The 17,096-nt window shown below is 43.1% G+C and overlaps 1 protein-coding gene across 14 annotated transcripts in view; it reads right to left on the bottom strand.

The window, feature by feature from the left end:
* The window catches only part of TANC1 (tetratricopeptide repeat, ankyrin repeat and coiled-coil containing 1), a 228,885-nt gene that overhangs the window by 164,491 nt on the left and 47,298 nt on the right, over positions 1 to 17,096 (bottom strand). For 10 of the 14 annotated variants that reach the window (XM_046659728.1, XM_046659730.1, XM_046659740.1 and 7 more), the window contains one exon: positions 13,055 to 13,164. The exons of 1 other annotated variant lie outside the window; for it this stretch is intronic. In XM_046659728.1, the coding sequence (XP_046515684.1) occupies positions 13,055 to 13,164 (110 nt within the window). Of the gene's footprint in view, positions 1 to 13,054; positions 13,165 to 13,299; positions 13,319 to 13,633; positions 13,730 to 13,889; positions 14,008 to 17,096 lie in introns of those variants that run through there. 3 more of the 14 variants (XM_046659735.1, XM_046659734.1, XM_046659738.1) reach the window with 3 other exon arrangements.

Below are 17,096 nucleotides of genomic sequence, written 5' to 3'. Positions count from 1 at the left end.
CGCTCCCCATCCCAGCACAGTATTTGTCTTCTCATTTTAATATCAATGGATACACTGTGGAGGAACATAACTTTAACCTATATATAATTCTCAAAGGGAATGGCTGTACCTTAAAACAGATTGCCGTACTTCAATAAATTTAAATATGTAATAACCTCATTTAAAATGCAAGATCCTGAACACCAGAAGAACTTGCCCTGACTCTCCTGGGCCAGCAAGTGGCAGAGACAGGGTTACAACCTGGTTTTCCAATTAAAGAATAAGCATTGAGTTAGCAATTGCAGGTTTTTCATTCTACACACATTCCTAGGTATCTACTCAAAGAAGAACACAAAGTCAAATATAATATGATGGAGGAGGAAGAGAAAAATGTCAACAAACATGGGCAGGAAGGAAGCCACAAGTGCAGGCCTCCATTTTCTCTATAAAGTAAAAATAGGGTATGAGAGGAACAGCGAAGTTTCAGAATAGCCGTTGTAGAGGAGAAGGCAGCAAGCACAAGATTAAAAGGACAGCTGAACCTGGGTTTCAGACCAGGCCACAGCACCAATGAGGAAACTGTGCAGTTCCCTCCTCTGATGCTCAGTCCCAAGAAAGAACCATCCAGAGGATGAGAGGACTGATCAGTGATTGGGCATTTGGAGCACAGGTCCAAGAAGACTGCTAAGGGTGCACGTACCAGAGTGCTCAGGGTGGCATGCCAGGGCATCAAGGCTGGACAGGAAGAGTGAAGCCTTTAGAGGGATGACAGCCAGAGAGAAGAAAGAGATCGCAAAGAGTCTCAAAGAGATCAAAGAGCAATCACAGTTGGACTAAGTGAATGAGGAAGTTGAAAGAGCGTCTGGTCCTTTTAAATAAATTTTAAAAATTTTGGATGTGGAACAATTCCAGACAATGATACAGCCCACATGATGGCTAATTGCATGGTTTTGTAAAGTGGAATGTCCTTACGTGAGGGGTGTTGGAAACAAAGAAGTCAAGGAACTTCATTCTTGGTCTGGGGAATTCAGATGCTGCTGCAGTCAGGGAGGCAGATTTAGGATATCAACAACATCCTAACAGCTAACGTTTACTAAGTGTTTACTCTATGTCAGTTAAGGTGAACAGTTGCACGTACATACATAATCTCATTTTATCCAAAAAAAAAATTATCTGTGAGATAGTTTATTATTTCCTTTTTATAAATAAGGAAGCAGAAGGTTAAGGAGATTAACAACTTGCCCAAGGTTGCACAGGTAGTAAAGGTGGAACTGGGACTTGAACCCAGGGCTGACTTGAAAGCTCAGGCACTGAGCAGTTGCCTCCAAAGTCCTCAGTGAACTGGGGGGAGGGGGTACAGGGAGGTGACCAGGAAAGCACAAAATACAAGCCTCAAAGTCAAGGTGGCTTTTGCACGAGAGTGGAAATGTAGTTGTTATGGGTCCAGACAAGGAGAGCTGGGAGAAAACCAACATCAACCCTGCACCCCAGTGGTCATGAGGCCAAAAGCTCGTGGAGAAGCACTAGGGTTTCAATATGAACCAGTCTTTGAATGTGGTCCCATCCTCTCTCACACAGCTCAGGGGAGAACATGACTAGGGCCACAGGATCCTCCTCTGTGTAAGGTTTACAGCAACTGGAGACCCAAGTCCCATCCCTCCTTATGGTGGTCAGCTCCATCACAACCATACTCTCATTACACTCTCTTCTCTTTTCCCTTCTCCTTCCTGTTCAGTTTTCCAGTTCTGTCATACTACAGAGCCAAAATCTCCAACTTACACTGACCACCTTCTTAATGTGTGGCGATTACAACTCCCTGAACAAAGGTAGGCTTTGGGCAAGTTATTTCGCCTTTCACAGACTCAACTGTCTAATGGGAATACGGCTCCCTTTCCTGCTCGACTGAACAATTTCAGGTCTCCTCCATCTGAAGGTGCAATAATTTTAAGGGTGAAACTTTATTTCTTGTTCTTAAGACCACTGTAATCACAGTAGCTGATAAACCATCACCAAAGATGAAAAAAAGAACACTTCAGAGGAGTCTATGGCATGGGTGATAAGCCTTTAGTATAAAAGGAGAAGAGAACTTGAAGACATGTCAGAAAGTCCATTTTTCAAAAAGTATTAAAAGGCACTCAATCAATCAATGCCAACTGAATAAAGTCTGGTATTATAAATCTAAAGAAATTAAATTTTTTAAATTGCACTGCATCTGGCCTCAAAGTGAAAAGGGTCAGACAACTTCAAAGATGACCCATGAAAGGCAGCTATTTATTACCAAAAGATCTCTTGCTTATGTAGCTGACAGATGGGTCTTTCACTTAAAGCCCCAGAATATAAGACATCAAAATCCCTCCTCCACTTCTGTCAGTGACTTGGTATGATGCTCTGAACAAGGTTATAACCTCCCTAGGCCCTAATTTCATTAGGATGGGAGTTCTCAATCCTGTGTAGTTTTTTGTTTTGTTTTTTTTTTTTAACTCCCCCAGGTGATTCTAATGCATAGCCAGCAACACTTATTTACTACTAACTATATTCCAGGCACTGCTTGAAGCACTCAGTATATGGACAGATAGATAGATAGTCATTTATAGTCATTTAATCCTCGCAACCACCCTCTGCAGAAGGTACTGTTAGTATCTCCATTCTACAAGGGCACCGAGAGGCTAGTGACTTGCCTGGGGCCACACAGCTCAGGAACACAGAGCCAGGGTGCCCATCCAGGCAGTCTGGCTCCAGAGCCCGGCCAGGCAATCCCTATCCTATGCCTTTTTTTTTTGCATAAAAATGAGAGAGACTAGCCCCAAGGGCCTGGTGAGGTGGTCAAACACAGAGAAAACTGCCAAACAGGGGGAAAGAAAAATCATCTTTGGCCATACACACACATACCCCTGCCCTCCCAGAGAGCAGCACCCATGCCTCAAATCTATCCTGAAAAAGAGCATCTTCCTCCTTTCAGAGATACAAACTGTCCACTCCCTCAAGTTCTTCTAGGCAGCAACTTAGAGTTATTTCAAACTCCATTGTTGTCAGTTTGTGTGACCTGGAGGCATCATGCAACAAAACACATGCTAAAATGAGCAAGCTCTTCAGCTCATGAGCTCACGGGGGAGGACACTGGGAGCTGGGCCATACTGCCAACAGGGAAGACTACGTGGGGCAGAGACCTCTGTGTCACACGGGCAATGCTTCCCCTTTCTTAACACTTTCCTAGGAATTAGGAACTATATTATTCAAGAGGAGCTCAAAAAACCACCCTGTTTCTCACTGAATGAACTGCATGAAGCTTGTTAAAAGGGGACAGGAAGGGCAACGAATGGGAAATTTCTTTCTCTGGGCAATTTTACACAGTCCAATAAACATACTTAGGTTTTAACCTTGGACATCAAGTTCTAAAATAGAGCATGCTTCGAGCCGGCTCGGGGCAGAGTGGTTAAGCTTGTGCTCTGCTTTGGCGGCCTGAGATTTGCTGGTTCAGATCCTGGGGACGGACCTACACACTGCTCATCAAGCCATGCTATGGTGGCATCCCACATAGAGGAACTAGAAGGACTTGAACGAGGATATACAACTATGGACTGGGGCTTTGGGGAAGGAAAAAAAGAGGAAGATTGGCAACAGATGTTAGCTCAGGGCCAATCTTCAAAAAAAAAAAAATTAGGGTATGCTTGCAGTAATAATGCAGTGGAGAGCTGAATCAAATTCATGCAAGCCACACAGCATCATCTCTTCCCACAGCTAAAGCAAATAATAACACATGCAGCACTGTGCTCTTATCTGAAATTTGTAAGGGAAATCATTCTTGGCCATAACATTTGGTTACAGTAAGCAGTCTTAAAAGGAACTGCCACAGGGCCTGTGAGAACAGTCACATGGGAATGGGCGATGGCTTTATTTTCTAATTCATTCCAACATCTCCCACATGGGGAATACCAGAGCTCCAGATGATAAAAGTCAAAGACAAGTCATGCTAGGAAACAAAAACCAAATATGTTCGGACTTCTCTTGTTTTTAATGTTAACAAATTCAGTCTCAAAGTAAGATGAGAAAGATACAAGAGTGCCATCCAAAGCAGGAGTTTCTGATCTTTTAACCACCATGGACTGCTTCAGCAATCTAGACCCTCTAATCAGAACGTTTTTCAATGATTCTGATGTAGAAAATATGATTACTAAGAAAATCAATGGTATTGAAACAGATATCAAAATATTTAAAAAGCAAATGTGTGATAATGGTAATGCGCGCTTCTCAATGCGTAAATAACAAGACAGCAGCAGGCTAATAGCTATTGTAGTTTACTAAGCAGTGATGGGCATAAATGATAGTTTAAATTATGTCCAATAACATGATACAAAAATCCGTGCCAAAGCCACAGGTACTACTGACAGTACCTGGTTTCTTGCCCACTTTCATGATTGAAGGAAAGGCTACATTTTGGTTAGAAGTTAGTGAAAATAAAGATGTAAACTTTTTTCTCCACCCATCCAAGTTCACAGACCCCCTGAAGTCCATTCAGGGACTCCAAGGGTTAGGGACCCCAACCCAGAGAATCAGAGTCAGACTCAATGGAACAATTACTCAGACTTGCCAAGAGCTCAGCTAATTGCCCAGGTGCTTCCAGAGAAACAGTAGCTTGGTTTTATTCCACTCACAGAACCACTGAAATTCAGAAAATTAAACAGTAATTTACTGATTGGCACACACTAGCAGGAGTAGGCATTCCACATATGCACCACTCCTAGAAATTAAAGGCCAAGTCCCTAGTTTTCACAGTGGTCTGTAAAGGTTCTTTTTAACAAGAAAGTCCATCACCGCCAAATTACTAACTCACCCACAATAAACAGCCTGGCACTGCAGGAGAAAGACCTGTGGAAATTTACAGTGTGAGACAATCTACAAAAACAGGAAAGTCGGGTTGAATGACTGGGACAACTGTGCTTTATATTGATTATGTTGTTCTCTTGCATACTCTCCCTATTTTTTAAAAAGGTATTTAAGGTCTAGCAAGTCTAGTCTTCCAAAGAACTGGATCAGGCTTCCTAGAGAGGGCATACCCAAGGCTTGGCCTCTCCAGCCCCCGCTGCCTCATACATACAGTCAGGCCATTTCCCAGCTGTGTGCTCCAAATCAGGGGATGCCCGTATGAGGATAAATATAATTCAGAGTCCAAAATACATGGACTTAGGTTGGGCCATTGCCAATTTCTCATGGATCCTGGGTAACTGAGCCGGTTTTTGTTTTCATGGTCAGGACCCACAACAACAGCTGCAGAAGCACAATACTTTTTCTAGACTAATAAAATTACCTAAGTCTGGTTCACTGTCTCAGCTGTGGCAGCAGCCAAACTTCCCAGAAAGAGGCAAGCCTCGTGTAGTTCTAGAAGAGCTGGGATGGTAGCTCTGAACCAAACTAAAGGCATTCAAACCCAACCCAACAGCAAAACACACTTAAGCTAAATTCTTCATTACAGAGTAATTCCTATGCATGGAGATTACAAACGTTATTTTTAGGAGTCCCGTAAAACTTTAAACCAAACCTAAGAAGCTCAAGCTTTACACTTGAAGTTATGTGACATGCCATGTATGAACATCAGATTTTTTTTCTCTAAAACCCAGTGAAAGTTCAATTAAAGCCCTTAGTAACTCCGCAGTGAAACCTTTGATCATGGATTCTGTCACCACTTCCCTTAACACAAACAGACAGTACGACACATATCTCAGACCTAAGGAACAAGATCGGTATTGTGAAGTGGCACGGAAACCACACATACACATACATACACACACAGATCATTTTTTTCTTTCTAGTGGAGGGCATGAGGGCGTGAGTTTCAGAAACGACAATCTCCAAACTGAGAAGGTTCCTTATACACGTCCATGTAGCACAGCTACAAAGTTATTTCCTAAACATAAGTGTGTGGTCCCAATGTCTCCCTTTAAGGAAAAACAGCCCAATGAGAACGCAGTGGAAAACAGGAACACATGTTTCTCGAATGACTTTGAATTACAGACAGTGGATGTGAAATTGTTCTCAACATGATGAAGATGTTGCACAGATGCACTAACTTTTCACGGTCTCAGGGAAACATCTTTCTGGTCCAGCAACATGTGTGAGTCTGCAACAAAGCTGGATATGAAATAATTTTTAAATATCTGGTCCTTGTTTTTTATGCACACATCCCAAACCAAGTCCATTCTGCCTTCTCACAAACCTAATAAAGCCCATGTTTCAACATACTGATAATTCACTGGAAACCACAAAGCCATTCATCTCCAACTCAGACTTATATTATGACTTCTTATAATCATCTCCTCTTATCAATACTGTAAATCTGGGCTAGCCCCAGGGCTGAATGGTTACGTTCACATGCTCCATTTTGGTGGCCCACGGTTTTGCCGGTTCGGATCCTGGGCACAGACCTAGCACTGCCCATCAAGCCAGGTTGAGGCAGCGTCCCACATAGCAGAACCAGAAGGACCTACAACTAGAATATACAGCTATGAACTGTGGGGCTTTGGGAAAAAGAAGAAGAAAAAAAATACTGTAAATCTGTTACAAATAGAAGAATTTTACTCCACCAATCCAACAACCACCATGAAAATAACAGCAGAGGTGGCGACACAAATACACCCTGTGGCAGGCACTAAGCTTTTCACTGTGAAGTACCGTGTTTAGTCCTCACAAGAAGGAGGTAGGAACTGTAACTATCTTCTTTGACAGATAAAGACATTGAGACTTGGAGAAACTCAGCAGCCTGCCCCAGGCCACACCTTCGCTCTTCACAGCACACTCCACTCCCTCTTTTGGGGGAAAGAACACTAGAACCCTGCCTTCAGCACCCTAAGCCTTGGATCCCAAGATTAAATGATGTACAAGACCAGCCTCTATTGCACAGCACGGGGCCTAAAGATAGCATGATGACAAAACCCCAAAGTTATTGTGATAATTTGGTTTTATTTAAAACTGTATCACCATGTATTCCTAAACATTTATATTCTTCCTTCTGCAAGAGAAACTGGATGCCATCATCCCAAACATCCAATGCCAAACTAGTCACTCTTGGCTCTCTTTTCTCTGCACCAATTTCCTTGGAAAAATGATCTGAATACCCTCTTTAACTGCAACCTCCATGCAGGCGACTCGCAAATCTGTTTCTCCATTGTTTTACCTGTGCTACCTACAGTAGTTCATTTCCAACTTGCTGACATCAGCCCTGGCAACAGAAACTCAAAGGGCCAACAATAACCTCGTTTTCTTCTTCCTCCAACCTCCAAAACCCACTCACCAGCCAGTGTTCCAAGTTCCTGCAGATAAGCACCACTCCCTTTTAGTGCTTTAGACTCAAGGCCTCTCCGTCCTCATGGCATCCTTCTTTGTCTGATACACAGCCAATTAAATTACTAAGTATCACCAATTCCATCTCCCCTCCGCTTTCTCCCACCATCCTGGGGAGGTCTTCACTATCCCCCACTGGACTACTCCAAAAGACTCTAGCCTGATTTCCCTAACATCAGGCCAAAGTGCATGAGAATCACCAGGAGGGCTTGTTAAGACAGATTGTTGGGCCCCACCCCCAGAGTCCTGATGTTTAGGTCTGGGGTGAAGCTGAAACTTTACATTTCTAATAAGTCCCAGCTGATGATGATGACATTCCTCAAGGTCCACACTCCCGAGAGCCACTGCTTTAGATTCTCCTGCCTCGCTTTCCATCTTACATAAATTCTTCCTGAATCTTTTCTTCATGGACCAGTTGGAGGCTTTTTAAATCTGAAAATGTAGGCCCCTGATAACTAAGTTTGGACAATAAGAGCTAGTACTCACCAAGTACCTATCGTGCTTTAAGTGAATTATCTCTGCCACATTGCAATGAAAACAATCCTGGGGGGCCAGCCCGGTGGAGCAGCAGTTAAGTTTGCACGTTCCACTTCAGCGGTCCGGGTTTCACCGTTTCAGATCCTGGTGTGGACATGGCACCGCTTGGCAAGCCATGCTGTGGTAGGTGTCCCTCATATAAAGTGGGAGGAAGATGGGCATGGATGTTAGCTCAGGGCCAGTCTTCCTCAGAAAAAAGAGGAGGATTGGCAGCAGTTAGCTCAGGGCTAATCTTCCTCAAAAAAAAAAAAAAAATCCTGGAAAATACATGGCATTGCCCCAAATTCACAGGGCAATTTTGAAAAAAACATGAGACTTAGAAAGGCTAAACAATTTCCAAATTCCACAATGACAAATTGGCTTTATATAGTCGTGAAAGGGGACCCTCAGACAAACTTCGTTACCAAAATATGATGGAAAAAGGAGAACTATGAAGGAAAACAAGAGCATTTCCTTCTCAGGACAGGGCAAAAGGAGAGAGCTATGAGGATATAGAATACACAACCATCTGTGCCATGATTTAGGGTTTGTTTGGGTACAGCACAAAGCATGTCCAAGCCCATCCTCCCAGGATCAATTTAACAGAATAAAAACTCCAGTAGACTCTGCTCTAATTCACTTGCCTATACCTAAATAGCCACTGTCTGGTTTTTGTAGAGCATATCCTCATCTCTTCTAAAATAGTTATACTCAGAATTAATAACAAACATCAGATCTGTGTCCACCATCCTTATTAACAAGGTCTTTACTTGAAAGGGCCTTTTCTGCTTTTATTACTGCCAGCATGTGAATGATGCAATCAGTATGATCAGAGATTTAGAAGAGTTTATATTTTCACATGCTGTCATTTATAAACAAAAAAGAGATGCTCATCTGAGCCAGCCAATTATCGACTTCCACAACTAAACAGAATTCCTCAAAAATACCCCTGAATTTTAAAGCACTTTCCCTTATGCCAGCCCATCTGATTCTCATTACAACCCTGTGAGGATAAGCAGCTTGAGCCCACCATCCTAATCTCAGGCTACTCAGCTAATGCACAGCTAACAGGAGGACCAGGGACTGAACCCAGATGGAGCCACAGAAGACATGCACCATGGTTCTGCCATCACAAGTCTTGTCTTTAGCACCTACTGTGTAAGAAAAATACATATATTACGACACACAAATTGGAGTAAGACCCAGTTACTGGCCTCAACAAAGTCAACCTATTCATCACAAGCCTAAAACAGCACTGTGGCATTATGGGAACAGAGAAAGACAGAGTGACATGACGGTGAAGGCTTTGGAGTCAGGCAGACCAACTTGTAGGTTTAAACTTCCCAAATCCTAACTCCACCGTGCTTTACTTGCTCTGTGATCCTGGGCCTGTAATTTAATCTCTCTGAACTTTAAATTCCTCATTTATACATAAATGATATACCACAGAATAGTTGTGGAAATTAGAAATAACATATGACAAGTATCTAAGTCTATGCCTACCATGAAATGTATATTCATAAATGATTGTAATTGCCTCATGTTATTGTATCTACTTACATAGGACCAACTACAAATTCTAAAGCCCAAAATAATTAAATGTCATTGGAATGCCCTTTTCCTTTTTTATTTAGGATATTAAAATGATAGGACTCAATCACCAATTAAGATATGGGGCTGACTGAGGGAGGGTGAAGGATGAGTCACACATTTCTGGTTTGAATAGCGCCAATGACCAAAGTGGGAAAAGCAGACACAGCATGGAGGTGACGGGATTTTTTTTGGGGGGGGAGGAGGTGCAGGCAGGAAGCAGGCAATAATTAGGAGGGAAATGAGTTCAGTTCAGATATCCCAAGTTAAAAGTACCTATGAGTCATTCAAGTAAAATGTCCAAAAGATTGTTTGAGACGAGGGTGAACTCAGAGAAAGACTTGGAGGTCATTAACATGTGGGTGGCAGCTGAAGTCATGGAAGTATTGAGGTCCTCCAAAGAGGCTGAGCAGACGAAAAGAAAACCACCAAGGACAACAGCCCCAGGAATATGAACACTTAAGGGCAGACGCAGCAGGACTTAGGAAGCAATGAAAGAAGGAAAAAGAAAAGCAGTCAAGAATGGCACAAAGGAACCCAGAGGAGAAAGTTTCAAATGAGGAGCAGTCAGTAGTATGAAGTGCGACAGAAAAGTCCTGTCAGGAGTCCTATCAGAGGCCCTTTGTGACCTTAACAAAAGCAGTTTCCATGAAGTTGAAGCAATGGAAACCAGAAGATAGGTCATCTGTAAGGTCCCTCCTAAACACTAAAATTCTTTGATTTCAAAATAGAAACTTACCATTCTCCACCAAACCATCAAATTATTAAAACTTCAAATAACAATGGGTTGCAAGGTTTTCTTTCATACAAACGGGAATTTGCAAAAGAGACAGTCATGTGCTGCATAACAACACTGCGGTCAATAACAGACCGCATATATGACGGTGGTTCCATAAAATTTGTGCCATATAGCCTAGGTGTGTAGTAGGCTATACCATCTAGGTTTGTGTAAATACTGAAAGGGAGGAAGAAATTTTCCTCTACCAGTAGGTTCTTCAGGCTGCTCTAAGAATTAAACTGATGTGACACAGATTAACAGGAGAAAAACAAACAAAAGTTTAATAGCACTTATACATGGCAGAAACCCAGGAAAATGAAATAACTGACCAAATGGCCAAAGTCCTCACCTTAAATATCATCCTCAGCTAAAGACAAAAGATGTTTCGGGTGGGGAGGGTCAGGGACTTCAAAGGGAAGGAAAGCAATTCAGAAGTAGGTGAAAAGGAAGAAATGTTTGGAAGACAAGTGTTTAGCCACATAGAAACAGAAGAACACAGAGTGGAGCCCAACTAACAGGTTTTTTCAGTGTCCTGTCTGCCACCTAGCTCATATTATGCTAAGGTGATAGCTTGCTTCCTGAGACAGGTTTTTTTCATCTGAATTCTTTTAGGCAGTTAAGGGGGAGGTAACAAGAAAAACTTTGAGTCTTGCTTCCTAGGAATAATCAACCTAAAATAATCTTCATGTTAAGGAGACACATTTGGGGCAAATTTTGTACCCCTTCCCCTTCAGAACACTCTATGATGTTTTCACAATGACAAAATCTCCTAACAACACATTTCTCAGAACATATTTCCGTCGTTAAGCGACGCATGACTGTAGTTTAAAAACCACAAAAACCATTTAACGTGATCTTTGCTATTAAACTCCTATTTACTTCCTGAGGTTTGTCCAAGGGAAGGAGAAAAGAAAAATTAGCTAATTCTCTGCCACCCAAAAAGTGGAGGAGGAAAAAAAATTGTATAACTTACTAAATAAATTTCCTGTCCAAAAAATCTCTAAGGGCAATACACTTAAATTGCTATTTCAATGTTACTTTGAGAAATGTGTTACCACAGGTCAAAAGGCTTTGGTTTCAATATGCAAATCTCTGCGTGCTTTGGAAAAATTCCATTTAAGCAGATTCCCACCTGGATTTCTAAATAAGCCTAAGCTCTTGTTAAATTTAGTAAATTGTTCTTCAATGTCATCTTCCTCATTCCTTGTATACTTACGACCCCAGAAAGTGTTGTCCCAGGCAATTTTAAATTAAAGTTATAAAATGGTCTACAATGCAAATTATGGCACAACACGGGAATGTTTGGCTTGGCAGTATAAACTGGTTAAACTAGTTAAGAGAGTTCAAAAATAATTCCCCCAAACATCTGCTCAGGCTAAGAAAGAGGTTTTTGTTTTTAAGTCTACTCCACATACAAACATTTTTCAAGAAGTTACACACCACCACCTTTTAAGGAGCTTTAAAGAGAAATAAACAGACAGCAAGGACTCCCTCCCTATCCCCCAAATTCTAGCTCAGCACACCTGGGGCAAGTCTCAGTATCCTAATTTCTAAAGCTTCATGGGAGATTCTGATGTGCACTCCCCTGCCATGCTCCTGTCGAGAAGCTCTGCCTTTGGAAGGATCCCCCAAAGTCTGGGGGGCAATGTGGCCACTCTGTTCTTCATGGACGAGCAAGGCATGACAGGAGGGCTAAGTGCAGAATATGAAATCCTGCCAGCACGCCATGCTGGACAGATGGCAGAACACACCTGCATGTCACATGGATGTTTGCAGAATTCACAGAGGTTTGGAAGCAGCTTTAACCTTGACCCCTGTCTCCTATGGGGGGATCCTGCGCTGAGTCTTCAGCACCCCCAGGCCACCATTCTGTCCAGGCCCTCCTGGGGACGCCCACTCCACTGCCTCAACCGTGAGCAGCTGAGCATAAGGAAGAACAGTTCTCTGAGCCCACGATGGGACTGCAGATGCTCCATTCCCAGCCAATTCTCTCTCTTCTTAAAGGAAAGAGGAAATACTTGAGTCCCAACTGCATTCTACACACTGGAGATAAGGAATGCAAATAAAAAGATGAATAGAACAAAAATCTTACCCTTCAGGAGCCTCCAGCCTCACCAAACCCCTTGAAGTAGCTATTTTTGTTTCACAATTTACACGTAAGACTGCAGTACAGGAAAACCATAAACCACACAACTAGAAAATCCTCCTTGAAACTGGCAAGGGGAATGACACAACTCTGACTAAATTAACAAGACAGTCTGCAGAACAGGCGGGAGACAGAACCTAAGCCAATTGTAACTGGCATGACCCTAAAAAGCCAGCCTAGGAAAGCAGAGCAGGTAGGTAACGCAGGTTGTAAACGTTCCCTTGTTTGTCTCCCAGTAGCTAAAGAGAGGTTTGTAATTCAACTTCACAGTGTTTCATGGGGAATGGGGAACAGGAGAATGACAATGATAAAGAATAGACAGCCAGTCTGACATTACTAAAAATCTGAAGTTATCAGTTGTACTTCTATGTATGCAAACTGTAAACCAAGATATTAAGCCATTCACTCAACATACATTCAATGTCTTCAGTAGAAAAGTACTGTGCTAGACACCATAAAAAGACCGGAAAACCCTGAAATAGGCACAAATAAGTAAAACTAGAAAAGTTTTGAGAGAATGGACTGATGCATCCATATTATTATTGAGTGCTTTAAAATAGTAACTAAGACACTGATATTCAAAAAATTATCCTTAAATTTGTTTGAATAAAAGACTAATTTACTTTCAAAGTCCTCAAAATTTTCAGAAAATAACTTATTTTGGAAAACTTGCTCTGTCAGAGTATGGATTCTCTCTGGGTCTCACTCACCTCGCCTCACCCCAGACTCCACCTTCTTGCAGCAGAGAGGAGCTGGCTCACTCAGGGGGCACCCGGAAAGTTCCTCTGGACAAGTGGACCACAGAAAGCTGGAAAGAGAACTAGAAAAAAGAAAACCTGTCAGCACACTCGTCCTATGAGACAAGAAGCACAGAGTTTTATAAAATTAGCTACAATCTCCCTAAAAATCCCAACAAAGCCACGATGGAGAGGAAAGAGACATCAGCATTACATACCACCAACCCAAGAGAACTCAGCAAATCCAAGAGAACTTGTTCCTTCTGACACCCTCTGTGGGGGGCAGCATGGGACAGGACATTTACTGAAAGTCCCTCGTCTTTAGCAGGGCTCCGGAAGAGTTCCCTGTACCTTCCGCCCGCTCCTTCAGGTTTTCTCGTTAAACGATGCTACTGGGTTTGCAGCCCAATACCCAATGAAATGTTTCAAAGGTTCAAGACAAGGAGCCGAGAACCTCTCTAAAACCTCTAGGGTGCTGAAATTCTCCAGAACACCTCCTTCCCATATTTCCTGCCTCACTCCTCACAGGTCCCAGCTCTCTACACAACTCACCATTTCGAAACACACTGCCCGCTTTCACACTTTCGCTCTCCCTGTTCCCTCATCCTGAAACACCACTCTCCCACTCTGGAAATTCGTCATCCTCCATGCACAGCTCAAATAGCACCTGCCTGCCCTGCCCCACGCCCTCGGAATCTCACCAGTCCTTCCTCTGCCCTCAGAACACCCTGCTAGGACCTGTGCTCTAGCACTTGCTTCCTTCTGCCTTGACCTCTGCTCTGACCGGTTTCTCAAGGGCTGGTTTTACCTGCCATCCCCTACACCACCCTCCTGAGAGGCAGATGGTCCACACATGTTTGCTGATTGAAGGATTCCAACAAGAGGTTTCCCGTGACTGACTCAGAGTCTATTTCCCTGGGAAATTTTTTTACTCTACACTGCTCCTGGAAAATGTTCTTTCTCAAGGGCACCCTCCATGCTCAAACACACTGACAACCAGGCTCTCGCGCAAGTCAATGCCCTCCTCACACTAATGCTGCCAGGCTTCATTGCCAGAAAGGACAGAATCGTGTGTGGTCACGTTTGGAGCAACCAAACCACTTGGCAGGGCACCAGACTACTAATAGGTTTGTGCATGCAAAGGCTGGGTGGAGGCCTTTTCTCCCCTTTAAGTCTGCTTAATGAGGAGCTACAGAAGACCTGCCCCCCTCACCCATCAGGTTTTCAAAGATGAGAACGGAGCCCAGGAGCTTTTCCCTGGGAGGAAACCTGGGACTGAGGCAGGGGACGGGTTCAGCCTTCCCCCACTTCAGAGACAGCTGAGATCTCAAGCAGCACACGGAGGAGAAACCCACATGGACCCAGGGGTCACCTCGTGTCAAATGTTTAACGTTTCCTCAAAAAGGCCTCATCTCGTGTTCAGCAGCAGCCCACAAACGCAGCCAAGGCTTCTGAGCACCCCAGGTATCTCCTTCACCAGGTTGCTGACCTCACTGGGTAGTATTTAAGCATTCACTGCAGGACAGCACCACCTGGTGAACAGTAGCTCAAATATCTGAGGCGTCCTCCTATTATTCGCTCCTAAAAAGGATCACCTGCCTCTTTACAGAGGGCTCTGGCAGCTAGGGAGAGATTCATCTGGCAGCTGCTTCAAGTACTTCAGCCAAGCTCCTTTCAGAGAATGCACCTCGGCAGAAAAACCAGGCTTCTCACTGTCCCAACGACAACCGACGGACAAGTATAAAAGTATATCCACAACACGCCTGCTGTCAGACAGACGCTCTGCCCAGAGGACCCACAGACGCGTGTGCACCCTTAAAATTAGATCTGTAACAGGTTATGCACACACATACTTTCTCTTTGGCCTCTTCTCCACCTAGAGCAATCCATTTGTTACACTAAGGGTGGGGGGGGGGGAGTCCTTTCTGAGTTTAAGACTACAAAGGCACAGCTATAAATTACAGGGTGACAGAGGTTCCAAGGGGAGGTGGCTTCCTGTGAGAAGGACTGTCCCCACAGCCTGTTTTTGTGGTGATGAGATCACAGAGTTTCGATTCTGTATTTGGTTCTACATGGGTTTTAAGGGCCATATTCAGTAATTACAGAAAGGAAAAAGGGAGGTCAGCAAGACCAGAGGAACCGTGAGTGGGGTTTGAGAAGTTGCTTAGAACTAGTTACACACTCACCCACTGGACTCAGGAGAAACTACGCCTCAGGTTTTCATGTTTTGTCCTTCAGATTCAATTTTAAATTAACAAAAAAATGGAACTTCTTACTTTTTTGTTTTATCCTTCCTCCACTCAAACACACAATCCAAAATTGGGGCCCGAGAAAGTGTTGAAAAAGCAGCAGTACGCCACAAAATTGTCTGAAGTAAAATGCAAAACACGACAAAGTACATTTGTTGAAGAATTTTTACGAAACCTAAAACACAAGAGTTTAGAGACTTGCTGAAGGATGACCTTTCATTGCCCATCACTAGCTTTTTATTTTCAGATCTAATTTCCAATTGGCTCCTTAAAAAAAAAAAAGACCCTGAAAATGCTTTTGAAGAATATTATGAGGGTTTACCTCCTAGTCATCCCTCTCTTTCAAGGATGAACAGAGAGACTTCAAAGCTGTTTATCCAATAGGAGTACGTAGTCATCAAAAAAAAATTTTTTTTCTCTCAAGTAGCCTCCTAAAAACCTAACATTGGGCCTCCTCAGACCACAAAACAAAGACTACTGTATGTGTTCACGGACCGAAGCATGTGACCATCGATGCCATGTGACAGCTGAATCCTCCGGTGTACACAGTCCTGCAGCATCAAATACGGCTCCGCTAGAAGCTGAGGCCCAATGAGGTTAAAGAGCGTGAGGAGGGTCACTCAGGCACAACCTGCTGCATCTGAGAGTTCACGAGGAGGCTCAGGTCACATTCAACTGCGAGGACAGAGTGGGCAACAATACCACAGAAATTCTAAAGCAAATAAAAGAAAGCTCTTGTTTTCCTTTCGTTTCATTTTGAATGCTGGTGCTTAATAGAAAGCAGGCTTAAATAACAGAGGAAGATAAAAAGAAAGCGGGACTTGGCATTATTTAAAATTACAGAGGAATTAAATAACAGAGGAAGATAGGAAGAAAGTGGCAAAAGGCATTATTTAAAAATACCTATTTCCATTTCAAATCTTGCAGCTTCCGTTTTCCTTGAAACAGGTGTACAGCTTGTACTGTTGACATCGATCAGCTAGACTGAGGTGGTTTTCCATACTAACCGCCCATCAGAATCTCCTGGGGAGCTTTCAAAATTCTGATGCCCAGACGAATTAAAACAGAATCTCTGGGGATGGGGCCCAAATGTTGGTACTTTTTAAAGTTAACCAGCTGATTCTCATGCATAGCCAAGACTGGAACCACTAAACCTGACCTATTCCCAGGGTGTTTTCTTTTGTCTTCTCAATGGGGATGTGGGGAGGGGCAGGAAATATTTATGCTTAGAAAAAGACGTGGGAGAAACACAAATGGACCAAGGAGAGAGCTGGAGGAAGGTGCAGTGAATAACAACTTGTAGATGCTGATCACTGGGCTGGGTACAAGGTGTGGCCTGGAGGTGTACGCTTCAGGAAGGAGAAGACAGGAGTGGGGACAGACTGGGTAGTTCCCTAAGTAAGTCCTGGATGGCACCTGCCATCGAGTTGGTAAGAGGTAACAATTCAAAGCTCATCTGTAAAGAACATCCTTATGTCAAGCATTTACTGTGTGAGAAGTGATATAATATGATGGTTTTCATATGTGAAGAAACTACTAAACTGTATTCACCACTATGATTTCTCCTGGTTCCTCTACTAATAGTAGTAACAGGGTTTTTTGGTTTTGTTTTTTATTACTGATGATCCATATTTTCTTGCTCATCAAATCTGACAAAGCACACACTCAATTTAGGATAACTGCCAGGAGTTACAGCTAGCTCATACAAGGGCTGAACCTCAACTTGATCTCAATTAGCATCATGATGTTCTCGGAGGTGACAGCAA

The sequence above is a fragment of the Equus quagga genome, chromosome 4 (genome assembly GCF_021613505.1).
Source record: "Equus quagga isolate Etosha38 chromosome 4, UCLA_HA_Equagga_1.0, whole genome shotgun sequence".
Lineage (NCBI taxonomy): Eukaryota > Metazoa > Chordata > Mammalia > Perissodactyla > Equidae > Equus > Equus quagga.
This window is presented reverse-complemented; position numbering and strand designations above follow the sequence as displayed.